The 22,447-nt window shown below is 43.5% G+C and overlaps 1 protein-coding gene across 2 annotated transcripts in view; it reads left to right on the plus strand.

Moving 5' to 3' along the window:
- Positions 1–319: 319 nt before the first annotated feature.
- The window catches only part of cep162 (centrosomal protein 162), a 64,126-nt gene continuing 41,998 nt past the window's right edge, over positions 320–22,447 (plus strand). The window contains exons 1-10 of one of the 2 annotated variants that reach the window (XM_062539216.1): positions 320–715; positions 1,156–1,261; positions 1,715–1,859; positions 5,641–5,811; positions 8,396–8,585; positions 10,599–10,669; positions 13,335–13,408; positions 13,931–13,961; positions 14,960–15,103; positions 15,326–15,523. In XM_062539216.1, coding sequence (XP_062395200.1) covers positions 1,202–1,261; positions 1,715–1,859; positions 5,641–5,811; positions 8,396–8,585; positions 10,599–10,669; positions 13,335–13,408; positions 13,931–13,961; positions 14,960–15,103; positions 15,326–15,523 — 1,084 coding nt within the window. In that variant the 5' untranslated portion in view covers positions 320–715; positions 1,156–1,201. Of the gene's footprint in view, positions 1,262–1,714; positions 1,860–5,640; positions 5,812–8,395; positions 8,586–10,598; positions 10,670–13,334; positions 13,409–13,930; positions 13,962–14,959; positions 15,104–15,325; positions 15,524–22,447 lie in introns of both variants that reach the window. The other variant, XM_062539218.1, reaches the window with a different exon arrangement.

The raw sequence follows: 22,447 nt of genomic DNA on the forward strand, positions 1-22,447 counted from the left end.
AGCGAAAGTTTAAAAAAAGTTTAAAAAGTGTAAGACAAAGATTCAGCTATAGTCATGAAAACCGAGGAAAAGCTGTGCATGTTTTCCATGTATTGTGCCTTTACAGACAGTAAAAAGGCCTCTAACCATAACAACATCAGATGACATGTAGGGAGGGAGTAGTATCTTTTACTGTCTATGGTAGGGACGGATGTTGTGTACTTTCCCGGCACAGCTGTGACTTCTACGCAATCCATCAACAGCCAATCACGCTCTTGTTCTCGCTGACGCAGTTCAACCAATAAACATTCAGCTGTGTCCCGCTTTATGTCGCGGGAAAGGGAAACGCGTTCTGAAAGTGCAGTTAGATATTCTAGTTGTATGATTTTAAGAAACTGATAAAAGAGTGTTCATATCGACTGGTTTCATGAAAATCGCGATGAATATTGATAGTCTTTTTCTTCATTACATATTCGTTTCTCTATAAAGTAAGTTCGTAATATTTTGAAGTTGCAAACTTAACGTTAATGCTTTCTGAAGTTGACAGGCGTCAACCTGTAAATTAGTTAACGTCAATTTGTCGAGACCATGAAACCTAGCCTGCAAAATCAGTAAACTTAACGTCGGCTATGTTTACAACAGTTTGCATCAATAACATGCTAACTGTCAACATTAACCTTGGGTAACGATAACGTTACTCGAGGAGGTGAGGAACATAGAAGTGCAGCCTGCTAATGTAAGTGACTATATTAGCATTTACTAGTTCCCTAGCCACATTCGGTTTTATGTATTGACAGTCAAAGGTTTTATGCCTCAAAGAAGTGTAACATTATCGATAGCTTCCTCTTTTTCCCTTAGCTTCATTGACTACCATGACAACCAGGCGGGTACCATATCTAGCTACATAGCTAAGTAGCGTTATGCTAGTTGTGCTAACCATACACAGATGGCCAGCTTCCTAGCTAGCAGTCAATGCTAGTCTAATCCCATTTTCTAAGGGTTGGCACGGGCAGTTTAAACTAGGTTCCTTCTAAATCCTCGCTGGTGGGGGTACACGTCTGTAGCTAACCTATCCTGTTACCTGTGCTGCATAGCAACTGGTAGGTTTGGGCAGGCTCAGAGAAGTCCAGTTGATGTCTTGACTGTTTGAATTTACAGTTGGATAACTTTCACCAGGTAGGCAGGCAGGTACATGTAGGCAGTCTGTTTTCATCGGATCATCATGTCTCGTCGCTTGACCAAAGAAGAGTTGGACCTTCAGTTTGAACAGTTTCTGAAGGAGGTATGGCTTGACACACAAGACACAACAGTTGTGCTGCTGAATATTTTCAGATGTACTACATTTAGAGTCTTTAGATTTCAGATGCTGATTTTAGAGACGTGCTGTCTTCAAATAACCTGAGCTCACATTTGTTCTATAGCTAGGGGTGATGCATCGATGTCACTAGCCTTGCATACAAACTGGATGTGAACAACTACATGAAAATTACACTCCTGAGTTTTTACCCTGTCCTATGTAAATGTCGAGTGTTATTCATGGGTTTCATCAGGTCCCTTTCCACAGGTGTATAAAATCAAGCACATAGATTATGAATGCAGACTGCACAGTGCTGGATTAACCCACCTGTGGAAAGGGACCCGATGAAACTCATGAATACCCCTGTAGATGACGCCAACACATAGGAAACGACATAACTGTCTTACACCTGTCCTCTGTTATCTTTTTTCTCACCAGTCTGTGTCTGATGACTCTGTGGAGTTGGGCTCTAAGGTCCCCAGCGTGCTAGACAGCCTGGGCAAAGCACCACCACCACGGGCAGAGAGGCAGAAGGCTGCTCCTGCTCGGCCCTGGTGGCAGGATGACGACAATGATGATTTTGGTGAGTGTTGGACAGGAAATTATCCTCTCTGCATTCTCCCCATGAGCAGATGTAGAGCATGTCAGCTAATCAGGTTTATATGCACATGTATGAATTGAATACAATTGCATTATTTGCTTCATTGTACGTTCATTGTTTTATTTATTTAGATTACTGTTTTGTGGTTTTAATTTAATTCTGATTCTCAGCTTTATTGCTCAGAGTACTTTTATAGGTCATTCTTTGGCACAAGCTGGCAGCATCACAGACAACTCTAAACTCTGGGCCGTGTTGTTCAAGGTGCACACAAAAAAAACAAAAAACAAAATCAAAGGTGCATCAACATGTTTGCAGAAAATGAATTTTGATATCAGTTGATGTGCACTGTTTTATCACTGGATTTTAGGATATATGTGTATATATTACATTCTGACCTCCAGCCAGTACTATAGCAGGCTATTGTAAATTGAAGCTTTGTGGACTGGAAGATAGGTTACAGATTGACTGACAAGGTTTTGGTTGATTGACCATCAGTTAACTTTGAAACCTTACTTTGGATAGACACCCTGCATATCAAATATTGAAATAGTACATATACATCACATTACAATTTATCCATACCATGGTTGGTAGGTTGTTTTATCGGTTCATGGGCAGGACAGATATACGTATTATTATACAAGCTGTTCTTTTATTATAGTAATAAAACATTGAGCCTGCTCGCATCTATTTTTTCTCAATGGCAAGGCACCTTTGATTTGCACATCAAACACCATGGTGCACCTTTTGCTGCCCTGAAATGCCCTTATATGTGTGCCAAAGAATATTTGTTTTTGCCCAGGAGTGTAGTGGGGTGTAGTCTGAGTGTTTCTCCACTTGAGGGCACCATCAGAGAGAGAGAGAGAGAGAGAGAGAGAGAGAGAGAGAGAGAGAGAGAGAGAGAGAGAGAGAGAGAGAGAGAGAGAGAGAGAGAGAGAGAGAGAGAGAGAGAGAGAGAGAGAGAGAGAGAGAGAGAGAGAGAGAGAGAGAGAGAGAGAGAGAGAGAGAGAGAGAGAGAGAGAGAGAGAGAGAGAGAGAGAGAGAGAGAGAGAGAGATTTAATTTGTACTTTATTTGCCTCTTTCTTTTTGGTGGGTGAATGTTGTTTACTCCGCTTCCTCTTTTTTTTGCTTTTGAAGTACTTTAAAAATGGTTACCTCAGCTTCCATTTGAGAGCTTTCCTCCCCTCCATTTCCCTTCAATTTCTGTGAAATGTGCTCTCTCTCTCAACAACTGTGTCAGCTTTAGCAGTATACCATCTACTTTCTGTAGCGATGCAATTTTCTGCCACACAGGAACATAAGAGCAAATACACTACACTCACACACTCACTCCTAGATGAGTCACAGCTTGACCTGTGGTGAGGATTGATTTCCCATGGAGAAAATCTGGGATGATGCCTACTTACTGTATATCTAGACCACACGCATGCGCACATACACACACACACATACATACATACTTCACTTAGTTAGAGCGGCTGGTTTTGCTTGGGAGGTGTATTACCCTTGAAGAGAGCCATGCCTGCAGCCTAGTCTTCCTCGTTAGGAAGAACATAATGGGTGCCACCAGACCCACTGTAGCATCTGTGGCTTCACAGCCAGTTTGATCACTGCAGGGGTCGTCTTGGCCATAATCTACCTTGTCCCTTTTTTTTAGTCATCACAAGACATTTTGTCTCTCTTTTTCTCTTCTCTCTGTATTTTTTTCCCTGTGTGTGTCATTTTCTCTGCGGTTGTTCATAATCTTCTTCCTTCTATTGTGTCTCTCTGTCCGCCCTGCCTGTCATCGTGTCTCAGAGAAGCCTGTGAAGCGCAGGTTTCTGAAAACTCAAAAGCCCAGCATGGGGGAGATTCAGCTCAAGAGGAACCCAGCAGAGGGTATCCCATCCACCAACCCTCTCCCTCTGCTCCCACTTGTGAACCAGCCCTGTCAGCTCCCACAGACTATCCCTATGCGCCACCACTCCCCCCTGGCACGTAGTTTAGTGTGAACCGTCAGCCATAGTCCCTGCAAAGTGCCGCTTCTCACAAAGAATGGCCCATTTGCCACCTTTGGGTTGATGCTTTTATGCCCTTTGCACAGTGAAGTGAAATCATTCCCCCACTGGGTTGACTGATGTTTGCTGGCCGATATGAATTCATGTAGATAGTAGTTTATCTGAATAAATTAGCTTATTGAGTCCTCCTTTATAACATTAATGTGTAGTATTAGGTGTATGTAGGAGATAAGTTCGGTAGTTTAGAACCATTTCAGCTTTGCTTATGTACTTAGTGTTACCTACAGCCTAGAGCTGTAGTAGGCAAGGAAGCAGCCTACTCAGAAGTCAATTTTAGTATTTCACCCACTCAGTAGTTTTGTCATGCACTCTACTGAGGTGTTGCTGCTCTTTCCTCCCCCACCCACACAGTCTCTCTAAAAGCTCATTGCTGCCTGCTCACTAAGATGCTTTCTAACGCTCTCTCTCCTCTCTGTTTTTCCTTCACCCTGTTTCTCTACGTCCTCCTGCACTGGTTATTGCTCTCTTTGAAAGTGCTCACTAAGCCTGTCCCCAAACCACGCACCAGAGCCATGCGTCAGAGCCCCGGCCCCCCAGTGGGAACCCCCAGCCCTCCTCCCGAGTCCTCCCAAGAAGGTCCAGACAGGCCGGAGGCACCGGTGCCGTCCCCCAGTGGCTCCCTTAGCTCATCACAGCCAGCCAAGCCTGCGCTAGCCTCAAACTACAATTCCCAGAATGCATCAGCAGCACTGGCGAGTTCAATGCCCTCGGAGCACCGTTCCCAAACTCCATCAGCAGTCTCCAGTCCTGTGTCCTCTGAGAATAGCTCCTATAGTGCACCAAGACGCAGAAGCCACCAGGCTTCCCATGATTCCTCTGACAGAACGCCAGGATCTACAAACAGTTCTCCCAGACATTATGCCTCCCACAATGCATCTGAACAGGAGGCCCCGCCCTCTATCGCAGACACCTCCCATGATGCACTTGTGGAGAGCGGTGGTAGTGAGGGCAGTGATGGTGAGGGATAAAAGCTAAATTACAGTAGAACAGTTACAGTTGTGTTTCGTAGCATCCACAAATAAACATCTAGTTAACTTGTAGTGTAGTATACAGTGGTGTGAGTTAATTTTGGTTACTGTTTAGTTAGCCTACTTTATCTCTATTGTTGTTGGCTTGATTAGCAGTCGTTTTAGAGTGTTTACTGTACGTGTCTGCAGTTGAACCCTTTTTTGTTCTTTCTATGGTTTGTAATGTCATCTCTTTTTGTTATGGTTGTGATATTGGGCATAGATGTTTCTCTGGGGCTGAAAACATTTCTTCCAGTTCACATCATTTGATCGTCTGGGGTCCTCTTTGGAAAAAAGACCAAACATTGTGCTGTCTCTGGGGCTTGCTTGGTTCCTTTTATGTTATGCTTTGCTTTGTTTTTTGCCCTCTAATGAGAAACCCTTAGAGTTTCCACAGATTTTGTCCTCTGTCGCCGTCAGCCATTTTATGTCAAAGCAGCATTGTATGCTCTTTGAAGTTGTTTAGCTCTGCCAGTCACAGGCTTCCGAGTCAGTGTGTTTTTCACAGATGGGACACACCACAGTCTCCCTGCTCAGACAGCCTCTTTGTTTCTATCCATTAGTCTCACGCTTTCCCTCTAGCTCTCTCTTGTTTTCATATCCGATCTCTACACTCTTCCATAGAGATGTTCTCTGTGATGCTATAGACCCGATATATGTTCTCTGCTCTGGTGAGATTGTGTTCTCTGTTTTCACAGGTTTGTTGGGCTCTGGTAGAACATTCCGGAAGTCTCTGAGGAAGTCCCAGCCTATCCAGGAGGAGGATGAGGAGAAGCCTTCGAGACGAGCATCTGGAGATGAAGAAGAACTGGGAGCAGCAGAGAGGTCCGCAATCGGCTTCTTCAGCAGGGACAGCCTGGAACCTGATGGTGAGACATCTGTCTGGTCGTTCATTGTCCGTCCATCCATCCATCCATCCACCCATCCATCCACCTATCCATCCATCCATCCATCCATCCATCCACCTATCCATCCATCCATCCATCCATCCATCCATCCATCCATCCATCCATCCATCCATCCATCCATCCATCCATCCATCCATCCATCCATCCATCCATCCATCCATCCATCCATCCATCCATCCATCCATCCATCCCACCTTCATCTCTTGGCCACAGGATAGAAAGACACTGACAAATGTCCTGACCTGTTATTACAAATCACATAGAATGCAGTGGGATCCAAGAACTCCATAATGTGAAGCAGAGTCTGAGATCAATACTTTCATATAATGTGACACTTCACACAAGCATCTAGGCATAGTCTAAAAAGAAACACTTGAACACAGAAGAAGCATTTGGTTCAGTTAAAAAAGAATGAAAACTGGTTTGTTGTACTACTTTCTTTGAGCATACAAGGATGATGTTGGATGGTTGGGTTGATCTTAATTGATCTCATTGTTGCTAAACCTGAATTGGTTTCTGATTCTTTGCTTGCTAGCTTGCCAGCTCTTAATCATGGAATTCATTATGTTTACATCACTTGGCAAAATGAGAGAGACATTTTGTTTGCTCCTTAGCTTGCCTGTGTTTGCTCATTATGGAGCTAAATTATGGTAAAACATGCAAATCTTGTAGCAGTCATAATGAAAAAAGAAGAACTCAAAACTTTTTTTTAAAATGTATTTTTCATCATTTTGGGGTTGTAAGAAAGCTTTTGCAAAAATGAGTATGATTTACTAGGAAGCAGTATGTTCGTTTGGTGGGCTGTAAGTGGAATGGTGTTTTCACCCCAGGCTTTCATAGACAACCTCAGTGGCTTGATTTGTGCCCCATTTGCCTCATTTATTTAGAGTAATGAAATAAATTTAGAATTTATTTAATTGTGTAGTCCTGGCTATTGCAAAAGTTGTGCACAGGTCCATTCAGGGGCCACCTGCACTCTCCCCTGCTGCTATAATTCAGCCTGACCTTGACTCAAATCGCCAAGATTAATAAAGAGCACATGATGCCCCGGGTACACTCATTTGTACATCCTTTGAGCAGACATTTCGACTGTAGCCTGCATTAAAACGAAAATAGAATTGCCCTTTCTACCCCGTGTCATTCAAATGCCTCATTTTACTGTAAAGGCGCTCATTAGTCTGTAGGTCTTGAATGACAGCCTACCCCCATAAGCCCAATAGGCATAATAGATACTGTAGACCAACACTGAATTGCAGCCTACCCCCATAAGCCCAATAGGCATAGAGGCGAGAGGCTGTAGACTACCACTGAATTGCAGCCTACTCCATTAAATCCCGCGTGACTTGTGTTTCTGGCCACCTTTACCTCGGCTACCGTAATTTCACAACTATTAGCCGCGGCTTGGACATAGATTTTGCAAAATGTCTTCAGCCATGAGGTTAATATACAGGGGCAGTTAATATGGCATTAATAGGGTTTGGTTTCTTATAGCTCTCACACTGCCCTGCAGCTTATACATAATGCTTCTAATTTACGGGAAATTACTGTACTTAATTGGTGTTTTAATTTAACCTATTTCTGGCTGACTGTGTTGTTAGCTTTGACTTAACAAAGCCATGATGCTGTTGAAGAAGAGCCTGTTTATCACAGTAAGCACAACAAGTCTTGTTCCCTAACTTCCACGTTGCCTATCTCCACTCTCCACTCATACAACCTGACACAGCTGTGGCAAGAAGCACACCCATGCTGCATCTTCGACTGGATAGGACTCAGACAGTGATGTTTTAGAAAAACGAATTACTTTCATTTAAGCCATTATGTATATGGCCCAGATATAATTTAAAATACTGACCAATGGCAACCGCAAGCACCTGCTTATGTGGGATAAGCCTGCACACCACTGCGTTGTAAGAGTGTGCTCTTGAGTGCATGATTAATGGCTTAATAAAATGCTTTTGCTTTTCATCATCTCCACCAGAGAGGATATTTTTTTGGGGGGGTTATTTTGTCTGTCTGTCTGTGTGCAGGATTATGCCAGCACTACCCGTCTGATTTCTCGTGAAACTTGGAGGAAGTGGCGAAGGACGAGACAATTAAATTTCAGAATGATTCCTACTGGCATGTCAGCTTGGCCGATTTGGTTCAACTTCTACTAAAGTTATTTAATGAACTGTTTGTACTTGGCCCAGCTGCTTGTGGTTCTGTTATTCATGGCATTGTTGGAAGTACATGCTTGTGCTTGCATATTGCTCATTGCATATTACATCATGCTTTATGTATTCATTTCATTAACTTCTCTCATCTGCTTGTAGTTAATTATGTATTAATTCCTCTCCCCTGGTGTGTGTGTGTGTGTGTGTGTGTGTGTGTGTGTGTGTGTGTGTGTGTGTGTGTGTGTGTGTGTGTGTGTGTGTGTGTGTGTGTGTGTGTGTGTGTGTGTGTGTGTGTGTGTGTGTGTGTGTGTGTGTGTGTGTGTGTGTGTGTGTGTGTGTGTGTGTGTGTGTGTGTGTGTGTGTGCACACTGTGCACTGCTGTGCGGCCCCAGACTCGGTGATGGCGTCAGGCCCCGTGGACGTGGCGTCCCGCTCAGGGCTGGACACTCTGGAGGAGGAAGAGGAGGAGGAGAGGCGCCGCTTCTTCGCCCGCCTGGAGGGCGGCGCCAACTCCACCATCGACTACTCTCGCCTCAACCGTGAGCTGGAGTCAACCGGCTCCACCCTCACCACCCTGCTCAGGTACCTGGACAACACACACACACACACATGTTTCTTGTTTCTGTGCTTCAGTTCGGGCTGCCATAATTCACCAGTGAATAGTTGAAATGGGTTGACAAGGTTAAATGCATTTTTATTTTCCCTGTTGTTGTACGCTCGTGATCTTGCTATTATCTCTTTCCCTGTATAGATCCCTTGAAATCCTCCCACAGTCAAGGGAAAATGTCACCCTTGAACAATAGATTATGTAAATCTACTGTATAATGAAGCCTTTTGTTACAGTTTTGAATAGAAATGAGCTTGTAATGAATTGAAAACAGTTTACTGTATATGTGTGTTTGTATCCTGTGTGTGTGTGCAGGGCTGCACAGTGCGAGCAGGTCGTTGCAAATGCGACTAAAAATATGTTTGAAAAATATGTTATGTTAGTGCGAGTAGAAAAAATAAAATGTGCGCACACGTGCGAGTACCGATTTCAACCATTTCATTCGCATTTTGCGCCTAAAATGAATCCACACCAATTGGATCAAAGTATAGCCTAATACAATTTTCGCGCATCTGTATAGGCCTACAAATTTCAGAGTTGACAACTCTTACGCACCTGGCTGGACACTCACGCTTTCAGGATCAACCTCGCACTCTCACACACACGCAAGAAATGTCACTCCAAATCCATTCTTCTTTTTTTTAAAAATCTGTTCGTTATCAGTTGGTGACTATGTAGCGATTAACGGTGAAACGGTAAACCATGATAACAATGTTGACTATAACAATTACCGTGTTCATTTCAAATATTATTATTATCACGGTTGATAAACACGTGTGGAAACCGTGTGTTAAATTCCTCCCAGCTTCACCCGAGCCTGCATTTGACATAGGCCTGGTAGACTTCTATGAAACAAAAATGGTATCCTACTGATTCTGTTCTCTAAATGATGGATTTAACCACGATTCGGTGTAGGCTACACCTGCTTTAAAAAGGCGGAACATTTTCATTGCAAATGTGCGCTGTATCATATAGCCACTCTGCGTCTTTTTATGTAGGCTACGTTCACATTAAATCTAGGCTATTCCACTAACGTTATCAGGAGAATACCGTAGCCTAGCGTTTTATTTTGAGCACTGGTTGTCACTCATTGGATATAACAGATAGATACCAAAACTCCAAGACAAGTCATGGTAGAGTAAGTTAAGCACCCAGCCAATTAAACATGACCAAGGAAAAAGTGAACGGGACAACTCACAATGCCATGCCACGGTAGGCTACCTAAATCATAGAAGTTAACATTGCTGGACACTCATCTTTTCTATTACACCAGAAATATTTGTCTTTACCTTTGCTAGTTTTTTGAACATTCATGTTATTTAATGAAAACATGTATCCTTGAACTATGCGTGACTATTTTCCTAAAACTGAATGAAACTAAATAATTATGTTCACGTAGGCCTACGGTACTTCTTAAAGTGACAGGCACTCAATTAGACCTACACACCACCCCTGTAATATCATTAAAGACAAGTGTAATCAATATGAAGTAATCAAATTACTGAATATTTTAAGCTATAAGTAATTATGCAGATCCTAAAATGCTAAAAATTGTTAACAAAATGTATACAAATTCTGAATTCAAAATATGAAATAGAAACAAGACAAGCCATTTTCTGTGTGTGTGGAGGGTTTGAGCAGAGACTAGGATTGCCACTGCTGTGAATGATCTGTATCCTGCTTAAGGCAATAAGGTTTTCAAGGAAATTTCATAGTGCTCCTAAAATGTTTTCTGTGCTCCTAAATTTTTTCATTTAGGAGCACCTGTGTACAGCCCTGTGTGTGTGTATGTACATGTGTGTATGTGCCTGTGTCTGTATGCATGTGTTTGTCTGTGTGTGACGCATGTATTTTCTATTGTAGGGTGTTAAATATGTCCGTCATATCATATGTGTTCATATCTGGGTGTTTGTGAATGGGCTGTGACCTCAAACACAATGAGCTGGAAGAATGAGTCATCTCTCACGGATGCCCTTCTCTTTCTGCAGGAGGACAGAGGTTCCTGAAGATGTGAAAGACAAGGAAAGTAAACCCTCTGAACCTGAGAAAGTCTCCCCAGGTGACGCTCATTTCCTTTTTTTTTCTTTTTCACTTTTTCAATTTACACGCTCACTTATTCCATTTATATCGCTCTTTCTCTCACAAGCACACTCTCTTTCTCGCTCCTCCTTTCCTTCACAATTAGGCCGTGCTCACACCTGACATTTGTTTGAAGCTGACGGCGTCTGTTTTAGTCAATGAAGTAGACCATTTTTGAAACGGCAATTTGCTGGGGTTTTTTTGACAGCTAAGCAATTACGAGCTGCGTGCTGAGTGCTGAGGCATTCACACAAAAGCCAAAAATGGAGACTTGATATGGTGGAGAAACATGAAACATGACATGACAGTTGAACTGTATCACTATCATAAAACTAGACGTGCCCCTAATGTTTGTGATCAGTGAATGTGGTAGTGTAGTGGTTAAGGAGCTGGACTAGAATGCAGTAGCCTGAAAAGTTGTGGGTTCAATTCCCGGCTTCCACCATTGTGCCCTTGATCAAGGCACTTAACCCCACATTCCTCCGTGGACAGTGTAGTCCCTTGTAATATAGTTCACACATGTAAGTCACTTTGGATCTCAGTGTCTGCCAAATGAGCAATTGTAATGTATGTATGTGTTTCTTGCAGTCACTTTAGAAGATAGCTTGTTTCCTAGCTTGTTCGCGATGCTTCCACCATCAAATTACCATCAAATTGGCTTTGTAAAGGTGAAAATCTTTGTGGGCGGCGGGATGAGCAATTCACCTGACCCCTCACTGCTCCCCAAGCGTCGCTGTGGCAGGCAGCCCACTGCAGCTCACCTCACTGTGTGCTGTGTGTGTTTCACGTTCACGGATTGGGATAAATGCACCATGAGACTAGCCTGGCACGCCCTCCCAGTGACGCAACGCCTTCAGGCTTTTGCTGCTGGTCTGGTCAACTGCTCATTGAGAAGGATTTCTGAGTTCCCGAAATCTGCGGAACTGCCCCCTTTGGTCGAGAACCAATCAACTTTGAGCAGCTCCAACGGCTCTGGGTAGAGGCGTGTTCAAGGCAGAGGAAGGAGTGTTGTTATTGGTTTAAACTCGGCAAACCGCTTTCTGACATCTACCAGTAGCAAATCGAGGCACTTAAAGGAGGCGGGTCAACCAGCGTTTGAAAGAAACCATGTTAGCACAGGCTGTTGGTCAGACTAAAGTCTCGCAGAGCCTTTGAAAGTCGATGGTAATCAGGCTACCATGAGACCAGATTTCCCTCACAGGATCAAAAGGGTATACTGTACTTACTTATATATACTTTGCATACTTACACTGTATACTATACTTAGCTGTTCTGGAGACTAATGAACTTTATCTCCATGGAAAGGGGGGAAAAGGCATGAGTTTGAATTTCCTGGGAATGACCAAGGGAAGCAGAGGCATGTGAGTGCCTGTACACACCCTAGACCTATACTGGAGTTGAACATGCACAGTGGTGTCTCGTGAGGATCCAGTGCAGCAGTTGTACTGATGCTTTGAGTCTGTTAAAAGGCACAAACAGTCTAAAACCTTCCCCCATTGCATAGCTTTTTTACAGTACTGGGGGACCTCAAACAACAGGGCCCCATGTTGAAAATACTGTAGAGTTCTCCTTCTAATCCAGACTAGCTCACGTTAGTACAGCAGTAAAGAACCTCCTCAGCTGCTTCTAATCCAGACTAGCTCACGTTGGTAAAGCAATAAAGGACTTGTCAAAAAGACGGGAACACGGCCATGGACACAGCGAGGCTCATTCTCTCTCCTCTGTTTTTTTGCATGCACTCCTTCCTTATTTAACACACACACACACACACACACACACACACACACACACACACACACGCACACAGATACACACACACACACAGGCACATACAGTACAGGCACACACAGGCTAGAGTACTGTTCGCTTTTGTGAACACTCTGTCTCCCATGAGGACGTTGTATTGTACATACAGAAAAGCACACATAAATGCATACACACGCAAGCACGCACTCTTGTCACTGCTCTGCCACCCATCTTGCTTGGTTTCCTGTTGCCTTGAGTGAGCATGATGATTCACCCTGTTTCAACATTTCCATCGTGTGCCTATTGTGTGTGATTGCAGTGGAAGAAATCTCCCATTTATGGAGTATTAGTGGAGTGCCTGTTCAAACGTACAAATCCTTTAGAAAAACCTCAGCCCAATTACATGGCCTCAGATACAGTAGGTCTGCTTCAAAAACAAGATGATGGGGGGGAAAAACATTATTTCAGCTAAGCACATAATGATGCAGCATACATATAAAGTCTGCAGTTAGCAGAATTTAAGTGACATTCAAATGACTTGAGCTTTAAGGCTATATATTTAGTCTATTGAATAACTTCATGATTGTGGAATGATGCATCATATAAAATTTGGGACTCAAACAGGCTCTGGAAGCGTATAAGTGACATCATGCTCTGCCACTCGAATGTGGGCTCATCTCCTAGATGCTAGATTAGCATGGACAATTAATCTGTGTGTGTCATAAAGGCTAGCTGCAGGCAGAAGTGTGCCTTACCAGAACACAGTACGTGGATTTCCTGCAGGTGTTTTCCCAATCTGAGCGGTTCTGAGTAAAGTGAGTAATTCAGCGAGGACAGTGAAAGGTCAAACATGGCTGTCCAAGCTCTCCATTCTCATGTCATTCCCTCCCACCCCACAGGCGGCTCTGCTGACTACAGCGAGGACTTCGATGAGGACGAGGCCAGCGAGAGACAGAAGGAGCCACAGGAGCAGGTACAGAGCTGGATGAGGCTGATTGCACATCAGAAAGAGCTGCTGCGTCTCAGCTGATAATGCCAGTGGCACATCAGTCAATGCACTGAACATTTTTCTCCATTTCTTCATTTATTTATTTATGACTGTATCTCTCCTATTATCTTAGTGACGTCTTCCCCTTCTGTATTGACGTGCTGTGAGGTTGTTTCATGTTGTGCGCAGTAGCAAAGATTAAACTCCAGCCATTGCTATTCACTGGCCCGTGGTGTTGAGCCTCTGGTGCAGTGCAGCCTGTTGGGCTTAATTACCACTGCCATTGAAACAGATTCTGTGAAAGGTCAACGTGGGAGACAGGGGGGCAGCACTGCATGTTTATGATGCTCTAAAGTGTGTGTGTGTGTGTGTGTGTGTGTGTGTGTTGAGGGGAAAAGTGGAGATTTTACTAGATGTGGTTTACATTCTCTCTCTCTCTCTCTTTCTCTCCCCCCTCTCTTTCTTTCTCTCTCTCTCTCTCTCTCTCTCTCTCTCTCTCTCTTTCAGAGACCAGATAGGCCTGGCATGCTGGCTAAAGGTACATGCTCCTGCTTCTACTCATAATTGTGTATGACATGGGTCTGGCTGTGTGTGTGGATGAGCCCAATTTTGTTACAACGTGTTTGTGCGTTTGGGGTGTGTGTGTTTAACACTCATGCACGATTTAGCCGAGCTTCAGTTATATCTCGGCTAGATTTTTGGACTGGACTGCAGGATTGTCACTCTTATGAAGCCAATTTGATGGTAAACAAATGTGTAATAGTCAAGTCGTCCACCTAGCATAGATATACAGCACAGACGTAGTCACTTCTGAGAAAACCAGCTATGCAACTTCAAGAATAGTGGCTTGACAAATCTCGTGAGAATCGTGAAATATGACCTTGTCAGTAGATATAGCCCTTTGGAAATAGTTATTGCCTGTTGTTAACCCTTCACCTTCATAACAAAAGTATTTTCATTGTGTACAGGTGGGATAAGTCACGAGGAGTTTGGTAATTCAAAATCCCCACTCCCCATATTCCCATGGGAAATATCACACCATATGTAAACATAGTGACCATGTCCTGTTCCCCCTCAGTGTCATGGTAACGTAGTGACCGTGTGCTGTCCCCCCCCAGTGTCATGGTAGCAATGTCATGGTAACGTAGTGACCGTGTGCTGTCCCCTCAGTGTCATGGTAACCGTGTCATGGTAACGTAGTGACCGTGTGCTGTCCCCTCAGTGTCATGGTAGCAGTGTCATGGTAACGTATTGACCGTGTCCTGTCCCCCCTCAGTGTCATGGTAGCAGTGTCATGGTAACGTAGTGACCGTGTGCTGTCCCCTCAGTGTCATGGTAGCAGTGTCATGGCAACGTAGTGACCGTGTGCTGTTCCCTCAGTGTCATGGTAGCAGTGTCATGGCAACGTAGTGACCGTGTGCTGTTCCCTCAGTGTCATGGTAGCAGTGTCATGGCAACGTAGTGACCGTGTGCTGTTCCCTCAGTGTCATGGTAGCAGTGTCATGGCAACGTAGTGACCGTGTGCTGTTCCCTCAGTGTCGCTGCATGACTCACTGAACTCCACTGATGGAGCGCTGGCCCCTGCGGAGGCGTCTTCTGGTAGCAGCGAGGAGGAGGAGGAGGAGGAAGAGCGGGGCAAGAAGGAGGACGGTGAAGCCCACACTACTGAGGCCCCAGCAGGTCTGACACACACACACACACACACACACAGACACACACACCACCCCCTCCCAGTGGCCCCTGTCTGATGCTTCCAACACCTATCAGATGGAGAGTAGCTTCAGCTGTACCCTGTCTTCATCGCTTTCTTATTATCTATATATTTCTTTATCGTTCTCTCTCTCTCTCTCTCTCTCTCTCTCTCTCTCTCTCTCTCTCTCTCTCTCTCTCTCTCTCTCTCAGGTCAGTCGTATGGTCAGAGTGGGGCCAGTGAGGTGGAGGCCTTGCAGGAGGCGTACAGGCAGCTGAGCCGCTCAGCGGAGGAGTCGGAGGTCAGAGAGCAGAGGTCATCGTTGGCAGCAGGAGGCATCACCAGCCAAACCCTGTCTCCTGCAGGCCCCCTCACCTCCACACTCAAGCCTGCCTCCACCACCGAGTCAGGTAAGAGTGCTAATTAGTTGGCCCCAGCCGTGGCGTGACTGGCTGGGGCACCTGCACCGCACGCCGGCGAACCGGGTTCGATTCCCGCCCCGTGGTCCTTTCCGGATCCCACCCCAACGCTCTCTCCCACTCACTTCCTGTCTCTCTCAACTGTCCTATCATTAAAGGCATAAAAGCCCAAAAAATATACTTATAAAAAAGAGTGCTAATTGGTCTTTAATATACCCCCGTTTTCCAAAAGAGTGCTAGTAGCCTTTAATACACCCCCGTTTTCCAAAAGAGTGCTAGTAGTCTTTAAACCCCCGTTTCCAAAAGAGTGCTAGTAGTCTTTAAACCCCCGTTTCCAAAAGAGTGCTAGTAGCCTTTATACCACTGCTTGGTCAAATTTCCTATTGTGATGCGCTATTTGGAACATGCATTATTAGTGTGCTTGCAAAAGCACACTATTGTTCTTCCTATTATTATTATCAAATTTATTTATCTTGCAGAACATTTTCGTCTCCCTATCTTGTCCTAGGGATTTGGAGCTAGAGACGCCGTTCCACTTCTCACGCGTGCGTCCTGATGCGAGGATGGTGGCTTGTATAAAGCTTTTCGATACGCCTTGTCGTTCTCCCGTTATTCCAGTTTTTCCGGTCGATTTTTCCCCATAGGAATGAATGGAAAAGCGACTTTTGAGCGCTGATGCCCACACATTTTTCCACCTGTAGCCCAAACCGTAAGACATAAAGTCATGAAATTTGGTATGCTGATAGAGGAGACTACCCTGATTGACACCACCAGGTGTCATGCTCGCCACTCTCACGCTCTAGCGCCACCAACTGGTCAAAGATGGAAAACATGTTCATGCCCGTAACTTTTGATCCGTATGGCCGATATTGATAAAACTTATACCATTGGAATCCTCTGACTCAGCTGATTCCAACGCACCATGTGATGTAATTTTCCGCCATGATGGATTTTCCGCCATTTTGAATTTTGTTCAAAGTCAAAGTAAAGCTACCCTGGCCGCATAGTTTATCCGATCGTCATGAAACTTGGCACGCGTGATCTACAGACCAAGGTGGATCAACCGCCTTGATTTAGTCTTCATACGTCCAAGCGTTCGCCTGTGATAACCAATTAAATTCAGCGAGCGAAGCCGCCAAACAGGAAGTGCGCCTATCTTGGATATGCTGTGACGTATGAAAGCCATATTTGGTGGGATGACTTGAGACCCCATTCAAAGCACCCCCAATAAATTTGGTGTTATTTGGTCTGTCGATGGCTCTATAATTAGCAAAAACGTGAGTGTTGGTGAATGTATACTATTAATCGGAATAGCTCATCTTAAATTGCTTTAGGTCATGCCAAAAGGACATTTCAGAGTGATTTAAGATACAATGTTGATATTTAAAAAAAAAAAATTATTTATTGCCATTCTTGTAATAGGTACAGATGTGTGCGCCACAGCACAGCATCGTTCCAAGTCTGACGCATACAGTTCAACGACATCATGATTTCAAACCCAATATTGCTCATTCCTCGATTAACTGACAGGGATGATCAGCAACGTCACATAAATGGTGTAATTCTAGGCTTATCCGCATCGTTATCTCACCTTGAGACTGGGTAATTCTTAGAGATGCCATGGTCCCGAGGGACAAGTACGGACTTACTCGCTGTTCATTATAATGTGTGTTCAGTTGTTATATATAGTAGACAATCACACGATGTTTCTCAGTGACGGTGTGTTTTGGATCATTTGTATTGACCTGAGCATTCTGGGTATTTCACTCAGAGGATCATATGACACCCCCACAAAGCAGGCGAAATACCGGAAGTAGAGTGGTGTGCGTGAGGCAACGAGGATTTTAATTAGAATGTAGTCCTATGGAAGTCGCAGTTACACTTTCAACAGTAAGTGTGTTTAGACTTCGAATTTCGTCACATAATTTATATCATAGCCACCTAAGAGTTTACCAAAGATAACGTCGTTGTCCATTTCAATTTAATAAATGTTTCTGAATTTGGGGAGGTCTCTTTATGGAGGTTATGGGGTTATGTTTTCCATGTATTCCTGTAGGAAAAGGTTGTGGCTTACACTTTCATAAAGTTTGTATATTTACACTTCAAATTTCGTTACACCATTTATATCATAGCCACCCTAAGGCTTAACAAAAATAACAACGTAGTCCAATGTTATTTTAATGCATTTTTCGGAATTTGAGAGGTCTAGTTATGAGGGTAGGTTAGCTAACTGCAGTTCAAATGCTAATCGCGACTAGCATCGCTAGTTGGTTTTAACTTTACCGAGGCTGTTTATACTGAATTGCAACTGCTGTTATGAAGACAGTTTGGAGCCTGGCAGACGTGAAGGCAGTGAAAGGTAATGAAATGCATGGTCCAAGTAGCCTGGGAAGCCGTCTAGTTATGAGGGTAGGTTACCTAACTGCAGTTCAAATGCTAATCGCGACTAGCATCGCTAGTTGGTTTTAACTTTACAGAGGCTGTTTATACTGAATTGCAACTGCTGTTATGAAGACAGTTTGGAGCCTGGCAGACGTGAAGGCAGTGAAAGGTAATTAAATGCATGGTCCAAGTAGCCTGGAAAGCCAAACTATGTTAACTGTAGCCTAAGTTTAATATGGAACGAGTACGTGTTGCTGATATCATTTCGCAACTCATCGAGCTAGCAAGTCAAGCTAGTCTACATCAGGCAGTGCATAGATAATATTATTACACTCTTTTACAGTCAATGAAGCACCAAGTGAAAGTCAATGTTTGCTTTATATCCAGTGGCAGTGGTGCTGATGTCGTTTGAATAAGTACAGTAAACTTAGTCAGAAGATCTAAAAATATTTGCATTCATGCTAGCTGTATGGTCTATGTGCCACCTATGAATCCCCCTGTTGCAAGCTGCTGCCAAGTAGGCTGGTCATGTCTAAAGCGTGATTATTTTCAATAACTACTCCTCCTGATTGATTGTCATTGACACCGTCAGGGTATGGCTTACCAAGACAGGGAGAAAGTAAGCTGTGTATGGCAGGTGCGTGTGGTAGGCTAGGCAAGGCAGTGCTATTCCATGTAAACTGCAGTGGTGGACTGCGTGATCGCTGGTCAGGCCACCCCCAACCAGCAAAATGTGACGTGATATATATCTATATGTCTATATACTGTATCTATCTAGGATATCTGTATATATCTATGTATCTATCTATAATCTGCACTTTTTACTGCTGAACAGTGTCTTGCCCGTTTCTCTTTACTCCTCTCTCATGTCAATCTCAAGGGGGCTTGTTCAGTGGTCCCCAACGTGACGCAATAGAGTACATTGAGGGGGAAAGAAGAATCATTGCAAACCTCAAATCATTGCAACATCAAATAGGCCTACAATGGATAACAGTTTAGATGAGTAGTACCTAATGCAAATTTGTTTAATAATGCAAACCTTGCAATACGGCCTTTAACATATGTGATATTTTGGATACCCATTTCATTGCAGAGGATAGGGTAATTGTGTTTGAAGGGGACGTGACTTAACATAGGCTATAATTAACTATTTTTACGACTTGATTCAAAGCAAGGTCGGGGGCATATATTTTTTTTTTACAGTTAAGAGTTTTCCGACACTCAATGTGTCGCTACCATGGCAGGATTTTTCTGCTTGGCTTTCGTTATGAAGCTTGACTTGACCTGTCATCGATGCTGCCCCGTCAGTGCAAACTACGCATATCCCTGCTAACTTAACTGGAAAGCTATACTGGACGCGTAACTGAAGCGTTCCGTTCGCGACTCGTACAATTCATTTTAGATGACTGGTCCATCTCCCACATCTGTTATAGCTACTTTAATAGTGGAAGCTAATTCAACACTTCAGTTCTGCACCGGATGTAGCTCCCCTGTACGCTCATGATTTGTAAAGCAGGCAACAATTCTGTTACCCTGAACATCTAATCTCCGGTAGCATTGTCCAGTTCTTTGCCAAATAAAATGATCTGAAATCTCATCATCCACGTATCTCACGTTAGCGATCAACTGGCAAGGCCAACTGGTCAGTGGAGTTTTTCCATTTCTTATGCAGCATCTGGCCCTAGCATCACTTTAACCATTTGCAGGCTAGAATGAGCGACTCTGTTAAATTGTGTGGCTTTTTTAAATTTAGCAAACAAATCTGATAAACGAGCCACACGCACGATAGAAAGCATAGCATTCAGTGTCTTTGTTCTGGTGCAGCACATTCCGAGGTTCATGTGGAAGCGAATGCACTCTCTTTAAAAACATATCCATTGCGTGCACCTGCATTCTACCGTCTGCTGTCAATACAGAACAACAAACAAACAAACTTAATGTTAACGAAGTTGTTAACATTACGCCCTAAAGTAAAGTAAACTGTAGCCTATTGTTGTTTGTGCTGCAAAGAAAACTTGAATTGATATAATTGCAATATAATTATTATGGCCAATTTTTTTTTTTATGAAATGATATATCAAAGCAGGTAGAAGTAACTGTAGTCACTTGACATTTCTGAGGATTTACATATTTCCATCAGGGCAGTGGTATAGAAATTCTTCAGTGGAGGGACCACACTAGTTAATCACGCCATCAACACCTTCTTACCTTTTCTTCTGTTATTACTATTCTTTAACTTTATGGTAGAAAGTGAGTCCAGCAAATTGAGAACCTAGGATCCTGTTTATGTTTATGAATGTGACTCCAGTATATGTTGAGACATAAGAGTGGAAAAGGGGGTTACATTTATATAATGCAAATGATTATGTTAACAATGTCATCGAATATGTTGTACAAACAAGAAGAGCGAAATGGTAAACTTTTAAGAAATCATCATCCACATCATAGTATGATGCTGTGTGGGGTTATGGACTTGACAGTTTTGCATGGAATTGCCCATGCAGTATATACATATTTAAGCAATATAGCACGAGTGGGAGTGGGTTGTTGCTAGATATTCCCACGGGTGTTGTTCGGCCGTAGCCTCCGGCCTCGAGGCTACGGCCGAACAACACCCGTGGGAATATCCAACAACAACCCACGATCACGAGTGCTATATTGCTTTTATACAACAATTCTACCACTTCTTTTTTGCGCTAATTTCCCATTATCATGTAAACGTTTAAATCGCTAAAACTGTCTTGTTTGTAGAACTAACTTCTCTCCGCCACAAATTTCTACTTCATGCAGGACAAACTGCCGTTACTAGTTCTAAATGGATGGTTGCTATGGCCAAAGGCCAGTCGTTAGTTCTAAAAGCACGTTGCTATGGCCAAAAGCCAGTCGTTAGTTCTATCTCTCCCGTTGTCAAGCAATGTAGAATCTAGCCTAATAAACGTTAGCTCGCATTGCGTCTGGTTAGGACATGCTTTTAGCTTTGAAACATCACTATTTTACTTAGCCTACATGCCATCCAACTAGCTAATATCCACCTCCGTCATATTCTATGTTCTGAGCGTCTGTATTTCAGCTTGGATGCAACGTGACAGTTCGGTTTACACTTGACAATTTGACATTGTATCGCGGAGTGATTTATTATTAGCTGTGAAAAGTCCGAGTGGATTATCGTGGGATATCTCAACTCATGGAACGTCTCTCGGCCAATCAGAAACAAAGAAACCTCTTCATAGAACCCAATTGTTGTATAATAAGATTTGACACATTGCAGTTTTTTAATGGTGGGGTTATTTATAAATCAAAGAATTGTGGGTAGATGTGGGTGAACTGTGCAACATGCAATTTGTGGACATGAGGCAGACGTAACAGACAGATATTTGTGTTTGAGGGGGTGATGTGTATGTGTGTGTGTAAGTGTGTGTGTGTGTGTGTGTGTGTGTGTTTATGTGAAAGTCTTCGTTGCTGGTCAACTCAGCGACATGCAGTTTGTGGACAAGAGGCAGATGTAACGGACTGACGTTTCTCTTTGAAAGAGTTGTTTGTGTGTGTGTGTGTCTTTGTTGCCGGTGTACAGTATTTCTGAATATGAATGCTGTCTGGACAGGAAATGGCACAGCTTTTATCACATGCAACCAATCCAAAATCGATTTCATATTCAGAAACGTTAACCAGTAACAGCCTGGTTGCTTTGACATATCAAAACCAAATTTTATCCTATTACATCATTTGAACAGGTGAGTCGTCCTGTTTATTTTACCATCCATTTGAGGCTATAACACATTGCAACTTATTCAACAGTGAGTAAACTGCGGATGTTCCCGCATAACAGAATAGCTATAACATTAGGCTACTCGTATTTGTTCTAGAAACATGCCTAGTTCCTTAGGCTCCCTCCTTCCTTCAGTGGTTACGTGTTTCATGCTGGCTACACGTGAACAACTCATACTTAATTCAACACAAGGTCTACAGACCTTAGATTTCATTTTCATACATCAAAGCGTTAGCCCTTGACAGCCAATCAAATTCTATGTTGAAGCGTCCAAACAGGAAGTGAGGTCAAATCTCGGAGACGCTTTGAGGTATTGAGACCATATTTGGCGGCATGATTTTGGACACCATCCAAAGTAGCCTCAGTAAATGTGTTGTAATTTGGCCACTAGGGGGCGCCGCAATTAGCAAAAATGCATTTTGGCTCATATCTCTTTACGTCTTTGGGATGACATCTACATTTTTACATTGGAGGTGCTCTGGGCCATACCACTGATGAATCTAGGCAACTTGTCAGGTCAGTGTAAGAATTCGGCAATCGAGGGCAACGCCGCCAAACTCGAAGCAGCTTCGCGTCTTGGCCAAACTTTGTCGCTTTGACCTGAGGACAAGCGGTCGTGTCTCCTACCGGGCGCTGTCGTGGCGCGTCTGAGCAAGCACACTTCGCACTTTCCCACCGGGAAATGCATTCTAGTTTTTCTTTATTCCACTGCTCGGTTGAGTTCTCCATTGTCCTGCGTTCTATAAGGGTGTGCATTAACTTTAGAT

Source organism: Sardina pilchardus, chromosome 6 (assembly GCF_963854185.1).
Source record: "Sardina pilchardus chromosome 6, fSarPil1.1, whole genome shotgun sequence".
Classification (NCBI taxonomy): Eukaryota; Metazoa; Chordata; class Actinopteri; order Clupeiformes; family Clupeidae; genus Sardina; species Sardina pilchardus.